The sequence below is a fragment of the Rhinatrema bivittatum genome, chromosome 4, assembly GCF_901001135.1.
Source record: "Rhinatrema bivittatum chromosome 4, aRhiBiv1.1, whole genome shotgun sequence".
Classification (NCBI taxonomy): domain Eukaryota; kingdom Metazoa; phylum Chordata; class Amphibia; order Gymnophiona; family Rhinatrematidae; genus Rhinatrema; species Rhinatrema bivittatum.
Genome location: NC_042618.1, coordinates 464,166,669 through 464,186,789, shown reverse-complemented (window position 1 = coordinate 464,186,789; position 20,121 = coordinate 464,166,669). Strand labels below are relative to the sequence as shown.

At 43.4% G+C, this 20,121-nt stretch overlaps 1 protein-coding gene across 1 annotated transcript in view; it reads left to right on the top strand.

The window, feature by feature from the left end:
* The first annotated feature begins 7,209 nt into the window (after nucleotides 1-7,209).
* The window catches only part of LOC115089443 (GLIPR1-like protein 1), an 81,733-nt gene continuing 68,821 nt past the window's right edge, over nucleotides 7,210-20,121 (top strand). Inside the window, exons 1-2 of the mRNA XM_029597533.1 lie at nucleotides 7,210-7,404; nucleotides 16,500-16,739. Coding sequence (XP_029453393.1) covers nucleotides 7,210-7,404; nucleotides 16,500-16,739 — 435 coding nt within the window. The remainder of the gene's footprint in view (nucleotides 7,405-16,499; nucleotides 16,740-20,121) is intronic.

Genomic DNA, 20,121 nt, shown 5'->3' with positions numbered 1-20,121 from the left:
GAAAGCAGACACTGAAGAAGAAAGCTTTATTGTACTGCTGTAGATAGATGATACTTGCACAGGCATGGATAGCACTGTAGTCCAGCGAATCTCCAATATGTTCAGACAGTCTCAGATGTAGAAGATCTCACCCAGATGTAGCAAGGTTGTTAGTGTTTCGCAGAGCAGGATGAGCCAAACCTGAAGGGTGGAAATGGAGAGCTGGAGCATAGAGGTACTCGCAGAGAAGCAGTGCAGGAATCCTCCTTGGTAGCAGATGGAGAAAAGGACCCGAGGTCCAATGTGCAGGATACCCTTAGCTGGAAAGGCCCTCAAAGATCGAGTACCTAGGAGTGCTGAGGAATCCTGTAATGAAAGTAGATAAGACCCCCGAGGAGCGGTTGTCTAGGTTAGGTAGTGAAACCCTGAAGGGTAGGTAGAGGCGAGAGGCCCCCGAGGAGCGGGTGCCCAGAGCCTCTGCAGGAGCAAGGAATCCAAGCGAGCAGCTTAGAAGCGGTCAGAGTAGCAAAACCGAAGTCCTTGCTAACTCGATGAATTGGAGTGGAGCAGAGGCTTAAATACCCGGAGGTACTGATGTCATGCGGTGAGCACACCCCCGAGGTTCCCGCCATGACGTGTTGATAAGCGTAGGCAGCGGGCGTGCGTGCCCTAGGAGGCCACAGGAAGCAGCATGGCCCGACGGGGACACCCATGCTGTGTTGGAGACGCCGAGGGTTTCGGCACTCAGCACAGGAGGCAGCCATCTTACCCATGGAGGAGGAGAAAGGCAGAAAAGAGGTGAGGCAGAGCGGTTGCAGCCGTCTGCGACCGATGGACGCAACAACCACGTTAGCACCGACTAGGTTCTTAATTGAAATAATACAGCATGTCATGAGTATTTCACCTTCATGTGTAATATAATACTATTTAATCATGACACCAAATTGAACTTTAGCAATATTCTCAATGTTTGTTTCACAGTGCTCAGCGTTTTTGACGTTATTCTCCCCCCGAAGAAGCCAGTATTGGCGAAACATCTCGAGGCCCTCTGTCAGGGTGTGCTTAGTTATTAACATCTCAACATACATATACAGACTCCCATTGGAGCAGCCAAGCTGAAGAACAATTTCACTGATTCTTCCACTAAGCATCTACCTTCTCAACAACCCGAAGCAGGTTTCTTGCGCTTTATCACGCAGCATTAGCCTTTTTTACATTGTGATTTTCTATATAATTAAAATATTTAATAAGTTTATACAAAATACATTTCATTTCTTTGTGCTTTTGCATGTGTTCCCATTTTTCTGGTTCTATAGTGTATATGTATATAGAGATAGAAGGATATATATATAGATATAGATATAGATAGATACAAAAAAACAGGTAATATGTAATCATATAAGGTGCTCAATAAACAAGCAGAAAAACATTCCAAAGGAATGGATAAAAGAGCACTAGTGTTGTTGATATGATATTAATTAAAACAGAAATCTTTATTAATCATTCACAGAAAAATAAAATTAAAATAAATGAATAATGTTAACAAATGTGTCACAAACATTCCTGTGACCCTTATACAAATAAGTATTGATAAGTTAAATATGGATCAATTGCAGACTGTGCAGTCCTATGGCGTGAGGGTTAATACACTTGTTGTCAATGCTTGGCCATCATGGCACAATTACTTTCAAGTAGCCCTAAGTATGTTACAACAATAATGAAAATGAAAACTGTTTAAGCACGAAATATGCTTTACCCAGACTAATACAATGACAACATTGGAAAGTTAAAAAAATGAGTAGCCAGTCAATTATCTAAAAAATGCTTGCAATAAATCAGAAAGCAAATAGGTAAGGTATTCCTCCTGGGTAATGTGTGAATTGCCCAAAAGCGACTTCCTCAGGGGGGAACCCCTGGTATAAAGAATACCTGATGATCTTTGGTAGGCTTCTCGTCTAGCAGGGAGAGAAACCAAGAGTATATGGGCTAAAACGCCAATTGATTTGTTATTTACAGATGAATTGACTCGTAAACTAGACTGGTGTAGAAGTTTCAAACATAATGAGAGTAGAAAGGTCACTTGACATCTTGTGGCCAATTAGTGTGCAGAGAAAACGGAAGCAGACTTTACACGCTGAAGAAATGTGACAGTCAGGCAAGGAGAAACATGCATCTTGATAAAAATCCACTGTCAAAAAACGTGGGCAGACCCCCTCTTCAGGCTGCCTCGTGGTATGGACGCGCGCGCGTATTTTTTAAAAATCTACCCCATTATGTTTGAAACTTCTACACCAGTCTATTATATGAGCCAGTTTGGCAGTCTTGCCCCATGTCCTCTGAACCCAGCTTTCGCCTTGACCTAATTTTTTTGGCAATCTACTTTTTTATCGTAAAGGTTGGTCCACCATAAATGTGTCTCACGACCTGCAATACACTTAATATAGTCAATCTGATACTGTTGTTTGCTATCGAACATTCTGGCTATAAATAACAAATTTAAGTAATGTGTAAGGTACTGTTAAATTCCAAATTGAATGGTACAAAAATTATATTAGTGGGATAATCCAAGGGGCACTTGGGGGGAGGCAAAAGTTAAGCAACACCTCGTATATGTATATATATATATATAGAGAGAGAGAGAGAGAGATGTGTGTGTATATATATATATGTATATGTGTGTGTGTGTGTGTGTCTTTCTAGTATTTTGAAATGCACCCTTGCTTTGTTTAATTTTCAAGATTTATTTATTTTTTCTTTCTTTCTTTCTTTTATTTAACGTGCTTTGTATACCGTCATTCGGTTTCGCCATCAGAACGGTTTACAGTAATCGTGAAAAAAGGTTAGATAAACATCATCATAGCAGATTGTCGGATTACAGTTTCGGGATTTGTGTGTTAGTTATTACATACAACATGTTTTACTAAGGTGTAGAATGGGGTTAATGAGTAAGGTAGCAAGGAAGGTATATAGCTTGGATGAGTTATATAGTTGGGTCAGTAACAACTGGATTTCAAGGTTCAAGGTATACTTAAGAGCTTGTTAGATAAACGATGTGAGGTCAGTTGCACAGTGTCTTAGGGATTCAAATGGTGGAAGTTATTTTGTTGATCGAGAGATGAAGATTTAGTGTGGTTGATTGAGTGAGTTTGAGTAGGCTCTGGTGAACAGCCAGGTTTTCAGCTCTTTTTTGAAGGTTTTAATGTTTGGTTGAGTTCTTATTTTAATTGGTATTGAGTTCCATAGTGTAGAGCTGGTGATGGATATGGCTCTCTCACGGGTTGTGTTCAGTTGTGTGGTTCTGGCGTGAGGGATTTTGAGGAAGCCTTTATTCTTTGAGCGTAGGTTTCGTTTTGGAGCGTGGATTTCGATGGATAATTGAGTTTATAGAAAATATATACCTATTTTGTTTCTTGCATAAAATAAGGCCCATGAAAGCGTAAACATTTGTAACAGTTTATTAGGTTTGTTACACAGTCTTTTGTTTTATACTGTACAGTGGCTTGCAAAAGTATTCAACCCCCTAAAAAGTCAGCAGATTTGTGTGGATTATAAATGTCACTTACACAGATTATTCCAGCCAGTATATCTATTGCAAACCTGTATGCTCTTAAAGTAAATTTCAAAGTCACAATTCATTATTTCTCTGCATTTTTGTAAAATAAAATTAAAAACTGAAAAATGCCACTTGCATAAGTATTCAACCCCTGTGCTGTGGAAGCTCAGGTTTACACAGAGGAAAGATATTACCCTAACCAATTGGAATACAATTGGGCCTCTACCTGAGAATCATTAAAAAAGGTAAACCTTTCTGTATAAAAAACCCCCCTAATTCCAGTACTTTTGGTCAGACTGTGAATCTGAAGGAAAGCTGTGAAAATGAAGACCAAAGTGCATTCTAAGGAAATTAAACATAGTTATAGATAGGCATAAGACAGGAAAAGGCTACAAAATAATATCCAAGTGCATGGATATCCCAGTGAGCACCGGTGGATCAATTGTAAGGAAATGGAAGCTGCATCATAGCTCCCCGACACTGTCTAGACAAGGCCGTCCCTAAACTCAGCGTCACAGCAAGGAGATTTGTGAGGGAAGCCACAGAGAGGCCAACAATCACTTTCAGGCTCATAGTAGCGCACAGGTTAACACGCGGTTGGATGTGTGTTTTGGATGCACATCCATAACCCCTGATGCAATAAGGGGATCAGCGTGTCCAAATCAGGCTGTAGCTAATAGTGCTTATCACATGTAAATGTCATGTTGATGAGGCTATTAGCTTTATTACCCCGATGTAAAAAATAACCGTGCGCCTGACGCGCACACTTTAACCTTCAAAAATTAACACCAAGTTTTCAGGAGCCCCAAAAGTTGATTACATAAGAACATAAGAAAATGCCATACTGGGTCAGACCAAGGGTCCATCAATCCCAGCATCCTGTTTCCAACAGTGGGCAATCCAGGCCATAAGAACCTGGCAAGTACCCAAAAACTAAGTCTATTCCATGTAACCATTGCTAATGGCAGTGGCTATTCTCTAAGTGAACTTAATAGCAGGTAATGGACTTCTCCTCCAAGAACTTATCCAATCCTTTTTTAAACACAGCTATATTAACTGCACTAACCACATCCTCTGGCAACAAATTCCAGAGTTTAATTGTGCGATGAGTAAAAAAGAACTTTCTCAGATTAGTTTTAAATATGCCCCATGCTAACTTCATGGAGTGCCCCCTAGTCTTTCTATTATCTGAAAGAGTAAATAACTGATTCACATCTACCCGTTCTAGGCCTCTCATGATTTTAAACACCTCTATCATATCCCCCCTTAGCCGTCTTTTCTCCAAGCTGAAAAGTCCTAACCTCTTTAGTCTTTCCTCATAAGGGAGATGTTCCATTCCCCTTATCATTTTGGTAGCCCTTCTCTGTACCTTCTCCATCGCAATTATATCTTTTTTGAGATGTGGCGACCAGAATTGTACACAGTATTCAAGGTTCGGTCTCACCATGGAGCGATACAGAGGCATTATGATATTTTCCGTTTTATTCACCATTCCCTTTCTAATAATTCCCAACATTCTGTTTGCTTTTTTGACTGCCACAGCACACTGAACCGACAATTTCAATGTGTTATCCACTATGACACCTAGATCTCTTTCTTGGGTTGTAGCACCTAATATGGAACCCAACATTGTGTAATTATAGCATTGGATTATTTTTCCCTATATGCACCACCTTGCACTTATCCACATTAAATTTCATCTGCCATTTGGATGCCCAATTTTCCAGTCTCACAAGGTCTTCCTGCAATTTATCACAATCTGCTTGTGATTTAACTACTCTGAACAATTTTGTGTCATCTGCAAATTTGATTATCTCACTCGTTGTATTTCTTTCCAGATCATTTATAAATATATTGAAAAGTAAGGGTCCCAATACAGATCCCTGAGGTACTCCACTGCCCACTCCCTTCCACTGAGAAAATTGTCCATTTAATCCTACTCTCTGTTTCCTGTCTTTTAGCCAGTTTACAATCCACGAAAGGACATCGCCACCTATCCTATGACTTTTTACTTTTCCTAGAAGCCTCTCATGAGGAACTTTGTCAAATGCCTTCTGAAAATCCAAGTATACTACATCTACCGGTTCATCTTTATCCACATGTTTATTAACTCCTTCAAAAAAGTGAAGCAGATTTGTGAGGCAAGACTTGCCCTGGGTAAAGCCATGCTGACTTTGTTCCATTAAACCATGTCTTTCTATATGTTCTGTGATTCTGATATTTAGAACACTTTCCACTATTTTTCCTGGCACTGAAGTCAGGCTAACCTGTCTGTAGTTTCCTGGAGCCCAATGATCCCAAAGCAACACTGTGATTGAACAACAGAAAGGTGAATGTTCTGTAACGGCCGAGTCACAGTTCAGATTTATTTATTTAGGTTTTTTATATACCGGCATTCATGAACAAGTCACATCATGCTGGTTTACATAGAAACAAGGGGTGCATAGAACAGTAGAACTAAACTGGTGCAAACGGGAAGCAGTTACAAAAAACCAGGGGTAGAATAACTGGGAGAGTGAAAAAAAGAGGAACAATGGGGAGTAAAAAGAATTATGGGGATAAGATGAATAACTTAATGAATATTTACATTCATTAAGTTATTCATTTACATTCATTAAGTTATACATTCATTAAGTTATTCAGATCTCAAACCAATCTAGACTCTGTGGCACTTTTTGAAAATTGCAATCCATAAGCATCATCCAACCAACCTGAACAAACTGGAGCAAATCTGCCAGGAAGAATGGGCAAAAATCACTCATAAACAGTGGGCAAAGCTGTTAGAAACTTCCCCCAATAGACTTAAAAGTTGTTATTGCAGCAATAGGTGATTCCACCAAGTACTAGTCTGAAGGGGTTGAATACTTATGCAAACAGCATTTTCTTTTTTTTTTAATTTTATTTTACAAAAAATACAGAGAAATAACTGTCACTTGGTTTGCCATAAACATTTGGGGTAAAATACTTTTGCAAGCCGCTGTAGATGTATGAATAATTATGGTGACTGTGGCATAAACTCTTACAATGAAAAAAAAAATTAAACTTTTAAAAAATCTAACTAGTTTCCAACCAGTAATTTTCTTCAAATATGTGCTATATCCAGTAATATTACTTTGGCTTCAATATTCTATAATATCCAAACTGTCTAAATATTTGTTATTGCTTTTTTCTTGAAATATGAATCTTCCTGATATATTAATCTTTACCAAAGAACAAAGCTGCAAATAAAAGACAGGACGTCATTTGTTTCAATGAGAAGTTTCCCCCTACTTCTAACTCCCACCGCTTTATAGGGCAGAGCTGTCGATAGCCTGCTAAGCGTTGTAACCTCATAAATTTAGGGGTTTTTTTTTTTCTTTTACAAAGCATGAAGCAGCTCTTCGCGTCCCCTCCATGCATACTTATCAACAAAACAGCGCGCGGCAGCCTCGCCTCGCAAGATGGCGTCCGCTTACGCGGTGCGTCGCGCTCCCTAGCACGCGCCCACCGTCCCGACCCACGCGCGTTCCCCCCCCCCCCCCCCCAATAGGGGCGGAGGACGAGCGTAGTCGGGGGTTTCAATTGTCCCCGAACGCAAGGGTCGAGTGTGAACTAAAAGCGGTCGTTCAGCGTAACGAGGAGAAGCTACGTTCACTAACAGGGGGGGGGGGAAGCTCGGCCACCCTCTCGTGCGAGGTATGGCAGTGGTCGTGGGAAGCAGCAGAGGCTTTGTTTGGATGTTGGTGGCGCTGGGCTTTCCTCTTTGCCGCCCTTTGAATGCCGCCACGCCTGTGCCCGAGCACACCGACCCGGCCTTCATTAAACAGTACGTTTACCAGCACAACAAGTTCCGCTCCTTAGTCAGTCCATCGGCCAGCAATATGCTTTATATGGTAAGATAAAGGCTAACGATTTGGATTTTAAATCCTACCCGATCTCCAGCCATTCCCCTTCCCCTGAGGCATTCCTCGAAGTATTGTCGGTTTCCTTTTCTTCTTGTACTGTTAATATTTGGAAGTTCCTGCGAGAGAGAGAAATTTGGGGAAGGCTTCTTAAATTCCAATTCAGCCAGTGCTGTCATGAGGAATTCCAAGTTGGAATTCTGGACCCGCCTGGCAGCTGTCATGGCAGCTCTTGGAGATAGTCTCAAAGGTGACAGCAAGTGACAAGAAGTAGGGTGCATGTGGAGGGAGCCACAGGCCAAGTACTGTGGCTGCAAGGGCTGGGGAGGGGGGTGTTCCAAAACATGTAGAAGAAAGAAACAGTGTTGTGAATGAAGGCTCATACAGGCCAATGCAATACTGTGCATTGGACGCTCCTCATTTACATGTACTTTACATGTAATAAGTGCTATTAGCTAATCCGCACGGCCAATGCACCTTTGCAGCATGGCAAAGTTTGGCATAAAGGTCTGCCATGCTCAAGGGCTCATTGTAAAAACTCCAAATTTCTGCTTTCTGTGATTCTTCCTACTAGTATGGTCGTGATACTAAGTAGGAGGGACCACAGAAAGCGGAATCAGTTAAAAAATATCTGTGAAAAAAAAACAAAACTTTTGGGCACTCATTATACACCCACAATAAAGACGGTCCAGGCCGTGTATATTGTGCCGGTAGCAGGAGAAAATGGATGCTTGTACTGAGTGTCCGTTTCCTAACTCGCGCTAACCTGGGTGCCCGATGCCGAGGAGGCGCTAGGGACATACAATTTCCTCTAGCTCCTCCGTTTTACCGCAGCAGCTAATTTAAATATTAAATCAGGCACCCGGGAGAGGTGGATCGGTGCACATTAGGAGAGCGGACCCTCAATCATGACAGCCCATTTTACGCATAGCGATATTGCATCAGCCTGATTAGTGCCGAGGAATAGTGCAGTTCAAACTGTGGGTTATGACTGCAAATGGAAATAGAAGACATGAAAATATCAGTGGATGGGGGTCCCAGGAATAGGACTGCAGACATACCAAGTCTCAAACATTATGTGAGACATGCTCATCAGGAGGAGGTCTCATGATGTATCATTTCCTCACGTATTCAAACTGCGGCAGCATGGTGATGACGTTATCTGCAGGGTTCCTATGTTCCACGGGCAGAAGAAGAATCATGGTAGTGCACTGATGATGTACCCATGGGGTTTCCTCCCCCCCCCCCCCCCTCCCCGGCAGAAGAACCATGGTGGCATATTGATGATGTGCACATAGGGTGTCTCCCCCCCCCCCCCCCCCCCCCCCGTGAGCAGAAGAATCTTAGTGGCATGCTGATGACATACACGCAGTGTTCCCACTTTCTATGGGCTGAAGAAAACTGCAGTGATACTGAAGAGGTGCCAGCAGGCCAGAAGAAGTGAAGGAACTGAGGTAGGCAATGAAAGTGAAGGGAGAGGAGGATTTTCTGTCATACCCATCTCCCTCATTCATTCAGCATCTCTTGCTTCCCTTCCCTTTCCTCCCCTTCCTTCTTACTGAGAAGGGAGGAGAGGAAAATGGAGCTGAGCTGAATAAGTGAAAGGGAAGAAAGGAGAAATGAATGAGAGGTGAGGGAAGGGAAGAGAAATGAGTAAAAGGGAAGATGGAGAGTGAGTAAGCAGGAAGGATGGGGAGGAGGAGTGGGGAGAAGAAGGGGAGGGAAAAAAAGGGAAATGAGTGAGTAAGGGGGAAGGGAAGGTGGTGGGAGAGAGTGAGAGGGAAGGATCAGGAGCAGGGCTAGCCCATGGGGCCAGAAGAAAAGAGCAGAAGCAACATCGGTCTATGCCTAAAGAGGAATAGGGCATCATCTGTGTGGACTGAAGTTGGAGGGTGCCGCAACTTGTACGCTCCAGAGGGAGGAAAAAATGCATGTGAGAGAGTGTGAGCACTCAAGTATGAGAGCATGAACATTTCCTCTTTGTCCTGCAGACCAGTCTGAACTCCTGGGATTCTACTCTTTCAACAGCAGATGGAGACAGAACACATTTTTTTTCCCTTCTAACACTGTATAGTCTGGGTTAGTCAGAACCACATCAATAGTTCTCTGGCTGGGATAGCAGGAGTTAGAGGAGAAGAAGGAGGAACAAAAGGCAGCGATTCCTGGGCCTTTGGTTGTATCCAGATCTAATTCAGGTGTGATACAAAATTCCCCCCTCCCCCGAACGGTGGGGAGTGATGGTAGAATATTCCATCAAACACAAAGCAATAATCATGCAGCCCTTCCTTCCCACTCCCTCTTAGTATTTTTCCTTCCTCTGTGATTTCTCTTCATACCATTACAAATGTATTCACCTCCCCCCTTTTTTTCTAGATGTTTATTCTTCCCTTATTCTTAGAAAAACTTGTGCCATCCATTACCCTTTCTCTACTATGACTCCTTTTAATTTTATAAAATTTTACTTTCATTGTTTTATACCGATTTTGTCTAATTTTTATTTTTTAATTTATTTTTTAACCTATTTTTTATTTTTATATTATCTTTGTGAACCGTTTTGATAAAATTTTCATTTGTAAAAATGGTATATAAATACTTTTAAATAAAAATTTGATATCTGCACAGAAATACTCCCTTTTATTTGATAGAAAAGGAATTTTATTTTTAAATTTACCATTTTGTTATTTATTGGGAGCATTCAGTTTCTTTAGTTTTTTCAAAATTAAAGACCAGCATCAAGTAAATAGTATTTATTTACTTGATGCTGGTCCCTGGCACTTCCAGGTTAAAGCATCTCAAGCTCTTACCCAAATTCTTTATTGTTATGTTATAATTACCTCCTGCCTTTAACTTTCTTCCAGCTATTTAGCTTCCCAAGTTTTTACTCCTTGTTAAATATAACTTTGCCTTATTCACCTCTCTTGTTAATTACTTTTATTTATTGCTTCAGTTATACCCTTGTTCTATGTAAACCGATCCGATATGGTTATTACTATGAAGGTCGGTATAAAAAAGTGTTAAATAAAAATAAAAAAATAAAATATTTATACTGAATTTATAATCTGATTTTTAATAATTTTCAACAGTGTACCATTTAAAACAAAAGAAAAGATATAACAAAACCTTGCACTAATACAATAAAATTAACATGAGAAACCAGACTCTCATAATAGTAGAATCAGGGATCTAGGCAAAAAAGACCTTTCTAACTCCTGGAACTCGCGTCTGTGTTGATCAATTTTAGAAACTGCGGAATACAAAAATAAAAAATCATAGCCCGCATTAGTAGATGGCACTGAGAATAGCCATGTTTTCAGGTTGCATCTAAATTCCATTATATTATTTTGATAGTTATATAGTTTGTGAGAGCTCATATCAGATTGAATAAAAAATTCCAAATATAGAGGGTTTTATACAAAAATACTTGATCTCATGACTAAACTAGCCTCAAGGCTGGTGGAAGGGTATCATGCACCCTAGGCAAACCTTCAGCCTTGCGCCTCTCCCCCACACCCCTACCCCATCTCCCAATGACTTGCCTACCAGCTGAGACAGGATCAGGGAAACTAGCAGTGATGGATGTCTGGGGCCCAAGCTGTTAGCAAGGAGAAGGGCAGTGAGAGATTGAGCTGGCAGTGGATGGGTATGCATCTTGACAGTTCACATCTAATCAATAGAGGAGAGAGATCTGGCAGGAGAGAGACAATGGGAGTGCTTGAGCTTAGCTGCATTGTTGGTGATTGGCAAGTCAGACCCAGAATTATCGTGCCTTCCTTAAAAGTTGGTTTCCTGGATTTTGCTACTCCAAATTTTGTGCTGTAGGCCAGTGGTTCTCAACCTGTTTTTGGCCGGGACACACCTAACAGATGGTTCTCACATGCGTGACACACTGAACATGTGACCATCATGGGGCTAAATGTAAACATGCACTCTGCATCCACAGGAATTCCCTCAACCCCCAGCACTGAGTGCAGACCAGATCTAGGGCATTACCCTGTACAACTCGCCATACAAAAAAGATATTCTGCTTCTGATGACATCCCAGTAAAAGCAAAACAAACTCCCTTTACTACCAGGCACAATAGCCTTCCTTATGAAAAGACAATAATTTATCACTAATGCATATTCTATTGAGAAAACATAACAAATAAGATTGATACAAATGCCTACATGCTAGTAAAATACCTCACCTCGGTCACACACCCAGAACTGACCTTAAAGTACAGAAAAACCACAAATTATAAATATGGAGACAGAAACTGGAATGGAAAACCAAAAAAGCCACTCTGCATGCAGTATGAACCTGGAGAAATGGAAAGAGAAATATAGCCCCTAACAGACTCTCAGGATTTGCAATAATGCACACAAACTAACCTGCACAAAGTTACACCTATATTATGGAACACACTCAAACAGTAACAACCCTATCTAAGAAATACAACTATTAAACCAAGCCCTAAACACTAATACATTTCCTATTGGGAAAACAGAATAAACCAGGCTGCTATAGAGCCCCACACAGAAATAATTGTAAAGCTATACTAAAAATGTTACAAAACAGCTGCTGGACACAATAATATCCAACAATTAAAAACTCATAAAAAAATTATTAAAATGTCCAAATATCAATAAAATATTTCAAAACAGCAGACTGCATACTACCCAATAATTAAAATGGCAGTCAATCAAGAAAAATATTAAAAATGCCACCTTTACTTACCCACTCCAGCAACTCTCCTACTTCTTTTCCTTCCAAGCCAATAGCACTCACTAGAAGCAGCAAGGGCTGCTGAAGCTCTGTCCTCACATTCCTCTTCCTTAGTGCCCACAACCAGTCACTCACCCCCCCCCCCCCCCCCAATTAGACCCCACGACCAGTTTGTGTCTCTCTCACACCAGTCATCTTCCTGACCAATCTCTCAATCACACTCATGCTCTCTTATATACAAGCTCTCAATCACACACAAATGCTTTCGCACCAATTCACACCCACAAACTCTCACCCAGGCTTCCATTCACAACAGCTCTCACTTAGGCACCCATTCACACTCACAGACACACAAGCTCTCACTTAGGCACCCATTCACACCCACAGACACACAAGCTCTCACCCAGGCACCCATTCACACCCACAGACACACAAGCTCTCACCAAAAACTACTTCTTCCTTCACTGCAGGGCAGGGCTCCAGTTCCGCCGCGGCTTTACTTCAGCGGGCCTTCTTTTTTCGCCGCCAGGGGATGGGCTCCTGTGGTGGCCTTGCTTGGTCGGGGTTCGACACTGCCATTCCTCCCACCCCACCCCCGGGCTATGCGATGCCTACCTCACCGGCCAATCAAAGGCTTCCTCCCTTCTTCTTACTCCTACTGGCTGGTAGAAGGGAGGAGGCTTCCGTTTAGCCTGCACAGGGGCAGGCAGAATGAAGGAGGCTTCCCATTCGGCAGTGAGGGTAGGAAGCAAGGAGGCTTCCAATTGGCCTGTGGGGGCTGGTAAAAGGGAGAAGGAAAGTACATAAGAACATAAGAAAATGCCATACTGGGTCAGACCAAGGGTCCATCAAGCCCAGCATCCTGTTTCCAACAGTGGCCAATCCAGGCCACAAGAACCTGGCAAGCACCCAAAAACCAAGTCCATTCCATGTAACCATTGCTAATGGCAGTGGCTATTCTCTAAGGGGCGGATTTTCAGAGCCCTGCTCACGTAAATCCGCCCAAAACCGGGCGGATTTACGCGAGCAGGGCCCTGCGCGCCGGGAAGCCTATTTTACATAGGCCTCCCGGCGCGCGCAGAGGACCGGGACTCGCGTAAGTCCCGGGGTTCTCCGAGGGGGGCGTGTCGGGGGCGTGTCGGGGGGCGGGCCCGGTCGTCGCGGCGTTTCGGGGGCATGTCGGCAGCGTTTTGGGGGCGGGTACGGGGGCGTGGCTATGGCCCGGGGCGGTCCGGGGGCGTGGCCGCGCCCTCCGTACCCGCCCCCAGGTCGCGGCCCGGCGCGCAGGAGGCCCGCTGGCGCGCGGGGATTTACGCCTCCCTCTGGGAGGCGTAAATCCCCCGACAAAGGTAAGGGGGGGGTTTAGACAGGGCCGGGCGGGTGGGTTAGGTAGGGGAAGGGAGGGGAAGGTGAGGGGAGGGCAAAGGAAAGTTCCCTCCGAGGCCGCTCCGATTTCGGAGCGGCCTTGGAGGGAACGGGGGTAGGCAGCGCGGCTCGGCGCGGCTCGGCTATACAAAATCAATAGCCTTGCGCGCGCCGATCCAGGATTTTAGTGGATACGCGCGGCTCCGCGCGTATCTACTAAAATCAGGCGTACTTTTGCTTGAGTCTGATGCGCAAGCAAAAGTAGGCCTATTCGCGCTTTTTGAAAATCTACCCCTAAGTGAACTTAATAGCAGGTAATGGACTTCTCCTCCAAGAACTTATCCAATCCTTTTTTAAACACAGCTATACTAACTGCACGAACCACATTCTCTGGCAACAAATTCCAGAGTTTAATTGTGCATTGAGTAAAAAAGAACTTTCTCCGATTAGTTTTAAATGTGCCCCATGCTAACTTCATGGAGTGCCCCCTAGTCTTTCTACTATCCGAAAGAGTAAATAACCGATTCACATCTACCCGTTCTAGACCTCTCATGATTTTAAACACCTCTATCATATCCCCCCTCAGTCGTCTCTTCTCCAAGCTAAAAAGTCCTAACCTCTTTAGTCTTTCCTCATAGGGGAGTTGTTCCATTCCCCTTATCATTTTGGTAGCCCTTCTCTGTACCTTCTCCATCGCAATTATATCTTTTTGAGATGCGGCGACCAGAATTGTACACAGTATTCAAGGTGCGGTCTCACCATGGAGCGATACAGAGGCATTATGACATTTTCTGTTTTATTCATCATTCCTTTCCTAATAATTCCCAACATTCTGTTTGCTTTTTTGACTGCCGCAGCACACTGCACCGACGTTTTCAATGTGTTATCCACTATGACACCTAGATCTCTTTCTTGGGTTGTAGCACCTAATATGGAACCCAACATTGTGTAATTATAGCATGGGTTATTTTTCCCTATATGCATCACCTTGCACTTATCCACATTAAATTTCATCTGCCATTTGGATGCCCAATTTTCCAGTCTCACAAGGTCTTCCTGCAATTTATCACAATCTGCTTGTGATTTAACTACTCTGAACAATTTTGTGTCATCTGCAAATTTGATTATCTCACTCGTCGTATTTCTTTCCAGATCATTTATAAATATATTGAACAGTAAGGGTCCCAATACAGATCCCTGAGGCACTCCACTGTCCACTCCCTTCCACTGAGAAAATTGCCCATTCAATCCTACTCTCTGTTTCCTGTCTTTTAGCCAGTTTGCAATCCACGAAAGGACATCGCCACCTATCCCATGACTTTTTACTTTTCCTAGAAGCCTCTCATGAGGAACTTTGTCAAACACCTTCTGAAAATCCAAGTATACTATATCTACTGGTTCACCTTTATCCACATGTTTATTAACTCCTTCAAAAAAGTGAAGCAGATTTGTGAGGCAAGACTTGCCCTGGGTAAAGCCATGCTGACTTTGTTCCATTAAACCATGTCTTTCTATATGTTCTGTGATTTTGATGTTTAGAACACTTTCCACTATTTTTCCTGGCACTGAAGTCAGGCTAACCGGTCTGTAGTTTCCCGGATCACCCCTGGAGCCCTTTTTAAATATTGGCGTTACATTTGCTATCCTCCAGTCTTCAGGTACAAAGGATGATTTTAATGATAAGTTACAAATTTTTACTAATAGGTCTGAAATTTCATTTTTTAGTTCCTTCAGAACTCTGGGATGTATACCATCCGGTCCAGGTAATTTACTACTCTTCAGTTTGTCAATCAGGCCTACCACATCTTCTAGATTCACCGTGATTTGATTCAGGACACCGGGAGACGTGGCACAGCTGCCGGTGTTTGGCGACACACCGTTTGAGAAGTGCTGCTCTAGGCAACTGCCTTGTTTACTTAATGAAGAACTGGCCCTGGCCAGCCTAGTACTCTTTAATGAAGGGATACATAATAGTCCATCATTTTCAGAGCACAGGGACCAAGTTGGCTTGCAGCACACTAGCTCCTCCCTCAGGTATTTACAGCCCAAAATTTGCAGTGTTTTCAAAGCTATTGTTTAGAACTTTTAAATCTGAACTGGGGCCAGATTGGCAGTCGGTGCCATTCTTGCAGGATGGGAGAAATCCTTAACCTGAACTTACAACCAATCAATAGTCACGCTGTTGAAGTTTGAACCATTTGCAGCTTTTTAAGAAGTGTTTAGAATATCTGGACTCAAAACCAGGGCAACCAGAACACTTCCAATCAGCAAGAGGTTTAAAATTTAGTTTATTTGGCTTTTTAAAAGACAAGTGTTCCTGTGAGAAGCAATATGCCCTCTATCTGTAATAACTAGCATCTCAATAATTATATGTGACATGCCCTGACTTATATAATCAAAATACAACACTACCGAAGTTTCCAGAATGCCCAAAGATACATTATGCTGTTGTCATGACAATCTATCCTGTATAGAAAATGCTTGTGAGGATCACTCCCCCCATTCTGAGAATTCCTAACCAACTAAACCTGTATATCTTCCCACCATAAAAAGTTCCTTTATCAATCATGGCTTTGCTGGCTTTGTTCTTCTGTTCTTCTCTTAATATTCTTTGTTATGTAAACAGGTAACAAGTCTGGTTTTTGAATAGAAGCTAGGCTTGAATTCCGTTTCTTGGCACCAGGATTTAATTAAAACTGTCACCTCACAGGATCTTCTTTTCAACTGATTTCTGTCCGTTGAAATATGCATCTGCAAGACAAAAGCCTGCATCCTGGACCCAGCTTCTCTGTATTGTGAAGTAAATGTTGCCATTAAATAGGCCTCTTTCCTATTGTTGCCAGCAAATCTGTCTCAGGGATTTTCTGCAAGTCATGCTCAGAAAAGCACTCAAAGTTCATTCACCTCTGACAAGCCACAGTACAGCAGAGGTGTCTGGGTATTCTTGGTTGTCTTAATCAGACATATTCTTCATTTCCTTTGATTGTTATTGGTTTGAATCTTTTTAATTTTGCAGACCTGGGATCCAGCCTTAGCAAAGTTAGCAAATGCATGGACAAAAAATTGCAAGTTTGAAAATAATCCTTATGTAGCACATCCATATAAGCCTCATCCCACATTCCCTGCAGTTGGAGAAAACATCTGGCTTGGGAGTAGCTATGGTATTCAATCCCCTGTTGTTGCCTGGCATGAAGAAGCCCAATATTACTCTTATTCTGGAAGTAATTGTTCAGACATGTGTGGACATTATACTCAGGTACAGAATTTATATTTCATATATTAACTAGAGACTAATGTTATTTTATTAACTTTATTTCATTATTAAGATACCTCCAAAAATTATCTTAGTCATAAAACAGTGCCCTAATTTCAAACAGGCCGATTCAGTAAAAACGCGGGAGAGCGGACGAACGCCCGCTCTCCCGGCACGCGCGATACAGTATTCAAATGAGGTGGTGCGGTAGAATCGGGTAAAAGAAGGCGCTAGGGACACTAGCGTGTCCTACTGATGCCTCCTTTTAGCCCGGAGCGGTGGCTGTCAGCGGGTTTGACAGCTGACGCTCAATTTGCTGGCGTCGGTTCTCGAGCCCACTGACAGCCACGGGCTTGGAAACTGGACGCCGGCAAAATTGAGCGTCCGGTTTTCAGCCTGACAGCCGCGGGCCGAATTCAAATTTTTTTTTTTTTTTAACTTTTTTTTACTCTTCGGGACCTCCGACTGAATATCGCCATGATATTAAGTCGGAGGGTGCACAGAAAAGCAGTTTTGACTGCTTTTCTGTGCACTTTCCCGGTGCCAGTAGAAATTAGCGTCTACCTTTGGGTCGGTGCTAATTTCTGAAAGTAAAATGTGCGGCTTGGCTGCACATTTTACTTTCTGTATCCCGCGTGCATACCTAATAGGGCCATCAACATGCATTTGCATGTTGAGGGCGCTATTAGGTACCGCGGGTTGGATGCGCGTTTTCCTCCCCTTACTGAATAAGGGGTAAGGGAAAACGCGCGTCCAAGAGCAGGCTAACAGTGTGCTCCGCTGGAGCGCACTGTACTGTATCTGCCTGATAGTTATGTAAGAAATTTGGCTTATCTGAGTGCAGAGGAAGTAAATCTCCACAAGTGGGTTGTTCACCTCTATCAGCAGATGGAGACGGAGTAAAAGCTGACGTTTATGGCCATATAGGCCTGCCCCAATGACAGCCCGCCAATATACTCCATCTCTAGTAGGTGGTGGACATACATTTCCCTTCTAGGGATTGCTTGTGTAAAAAAAAAAAAAAAATGAGAAAAGAGATTTTCAGATATTGCTTGAGCTCCTGAGGAGATACCAATGGGTCCCTCCCTCAATTAAGCATTTTCAGTCTGAGAGCCTATCTCAGTCATGAGCTTAAAAAAAACCCCCAAAACTGTTAGAGACAAAGGAAGGGCTCAGCAGTGATGGCTTCTGCCATCTAGCCCATAGCTGGAGACCCGTTTGTGCCCTCAGCCAGGGAAGGCTGAGTTCAGGTATATAAAAGTGAAGAAGAAGAAATGTAGAGAGATTTTAGTTTCCTTCTTCCTTTCTTACCGGGGGGGGGGGGGTTTGGCATCCTTTCCCCTTTCCTTCTCACTTTTCTCCGTCATTTAAGGTGGTGCGGGTTGAGCAGCCTGGCTAGGCCCCACTCCAGAGGCTCTATTTCTTCAGCTGCGTGGTAGGCAGTGGCGGTGTTTTTTTCCCTTGCACCAGCAGATAAGCTTGCTGCATGGTGGTGCACGTACGTAAGCGCGCTTGGGTGCGTATGGCTGCAGCCTATATTTGTGCGCATTCTTGAGTGTAAGGGGGCTTTGTGCACTTAGGTTAGGCTGCTCATACTGGGGCGGATTTTCATACTCCGCGAATAGGCCTACTTTTGTTTGCGCTCCAGGCGCAAACAAAAGTACGCTGGATTTTAGTAGATATGCGCGGAGCCGCGCGTATCTGCTAAAAACCTGGATCGGCGCGCGCAAGGCTATCGATTTTGTATAGCCGGCGCGCGCCAAGCCGCGCAGCCTACCCCCGTTCCCTCCCCTCACCTTCCCTTCCCTTCCCCACCCACCCGGCCCTGTCTAAGCCCCCCCCTTACCTTTGTCGGGGGATTTACGCCTCCCTCCGGGAGGCGTAAATCCCCGCGCGTCAGCGGGCCTCCTGTGCGCCGGGACGCGACCTGGGGGCGGGTCCGGAGGGCGCGGCCACGCCCCCGGGCCGTAGCCACGCCCCCCGGCCCGCCCCCGGAACGCTCCCGACACGCCCTGAAAACACCGCGCGGTTCGGGCCCGCCCCCGACACGCCCCCCCGACACGCCCCCTCCAAAAACCCCGGGACTTACGCGAGTCCCGGGGCTCTGCGCGCGCCGGTAGGCCTATGTAAAATAGGCTTACCGGCGCGCAGGGCCCTGCTCGCCTAAATCCGCCCGGTTTTGGGCGGATTTAGGCGAGCAGGGCTCTGAAAATCCGCCCCACTATGAGTATCTGCATGTGTACTTTCTCTGCCGCTTAGAGAGAGCTCCGCATCATGCACCGTTGGATTATGTCACCCCAAGACAGCATGGCTAATTCATCCTGCTGTCTACAGAAAACTCCATTTATGATAAGAAAACTTTATTTTTTTCTTCGTCTTTCTCAGTTTTAACATATTCATCCCTGTGTTCCCTTTTTGGGATTCTTTATAATACTTGAATGCTGTTGTTTTTGCCTTTATATTGTAAATCATGCATAGGATTTTGAATTGAGTACGCTGCTCTATAGGGAGCCAGTATACATACATACATTTAAAGTTTGTAAAATTGTGATTTGTTGGGTATTGTAGTTAGTAGTCATATCCTTAAGTTTTTGACCTCCATTCCAAGTCTTTCATCTCATTTTTTAAAAAAGTAGGTGGTCACCATGTTAGTCCTCTTAAATCAACAAAAATAAAGGTTAATAAAAAAAAAAATCTATCTATCTAAACCAAAATCATAAAGGGGATAGAACGGCTCCCCTATGAGGAAAGGCTAAAGAGGTTATAGCTCTTGGAGAAGAGACGGCTGAGGGGGGATACGATAGAGGTCTATAAAATCATGAGAGGTCTAGAACAGGTAAATGTGAATCTGTTATTTATTTTTTTGATAATAGAAGGACTAGGGGGCACTCCATGAAGTTAGCAAGTAGCACATTTAAAATTAATCGGAAAAAAATTATTTTTCACTCAACACACAATTAAGCTCTGGAATTTGTTGCCAGAGGATATGGTTTGGGCAGTTAGTATAGCTAGGTTTAAAAAAAAGGTTTGGATAAGTTCTTGGACGAGAAGTCTATTAACTGCTATTAATCAAGTTGACTTATGGGGAGATTTCCAATCCCTGGTGCGCACAAATATGGGGAGATATGCGCTGGTTGGGCCATGTACGAGCCAAGTGCATTTTCAGAGCAGCCCGCCCACACATGTATCTCTCAGTACATAAGAACATAAGAAACTGGCACCGCGTCAGTCCAAGGGTCCATCAAGCCAGCATCCTGTTTCCAAGAGTGGCCAATCCAGGCTACAGGTACCTGGCAAGTACCCAAACACTAAATAGATCCTATACTACTGATGCCAGTAATAGCAGTGGCTATCCCCTAAGTTAATTTGATTAATATCTGTTAAT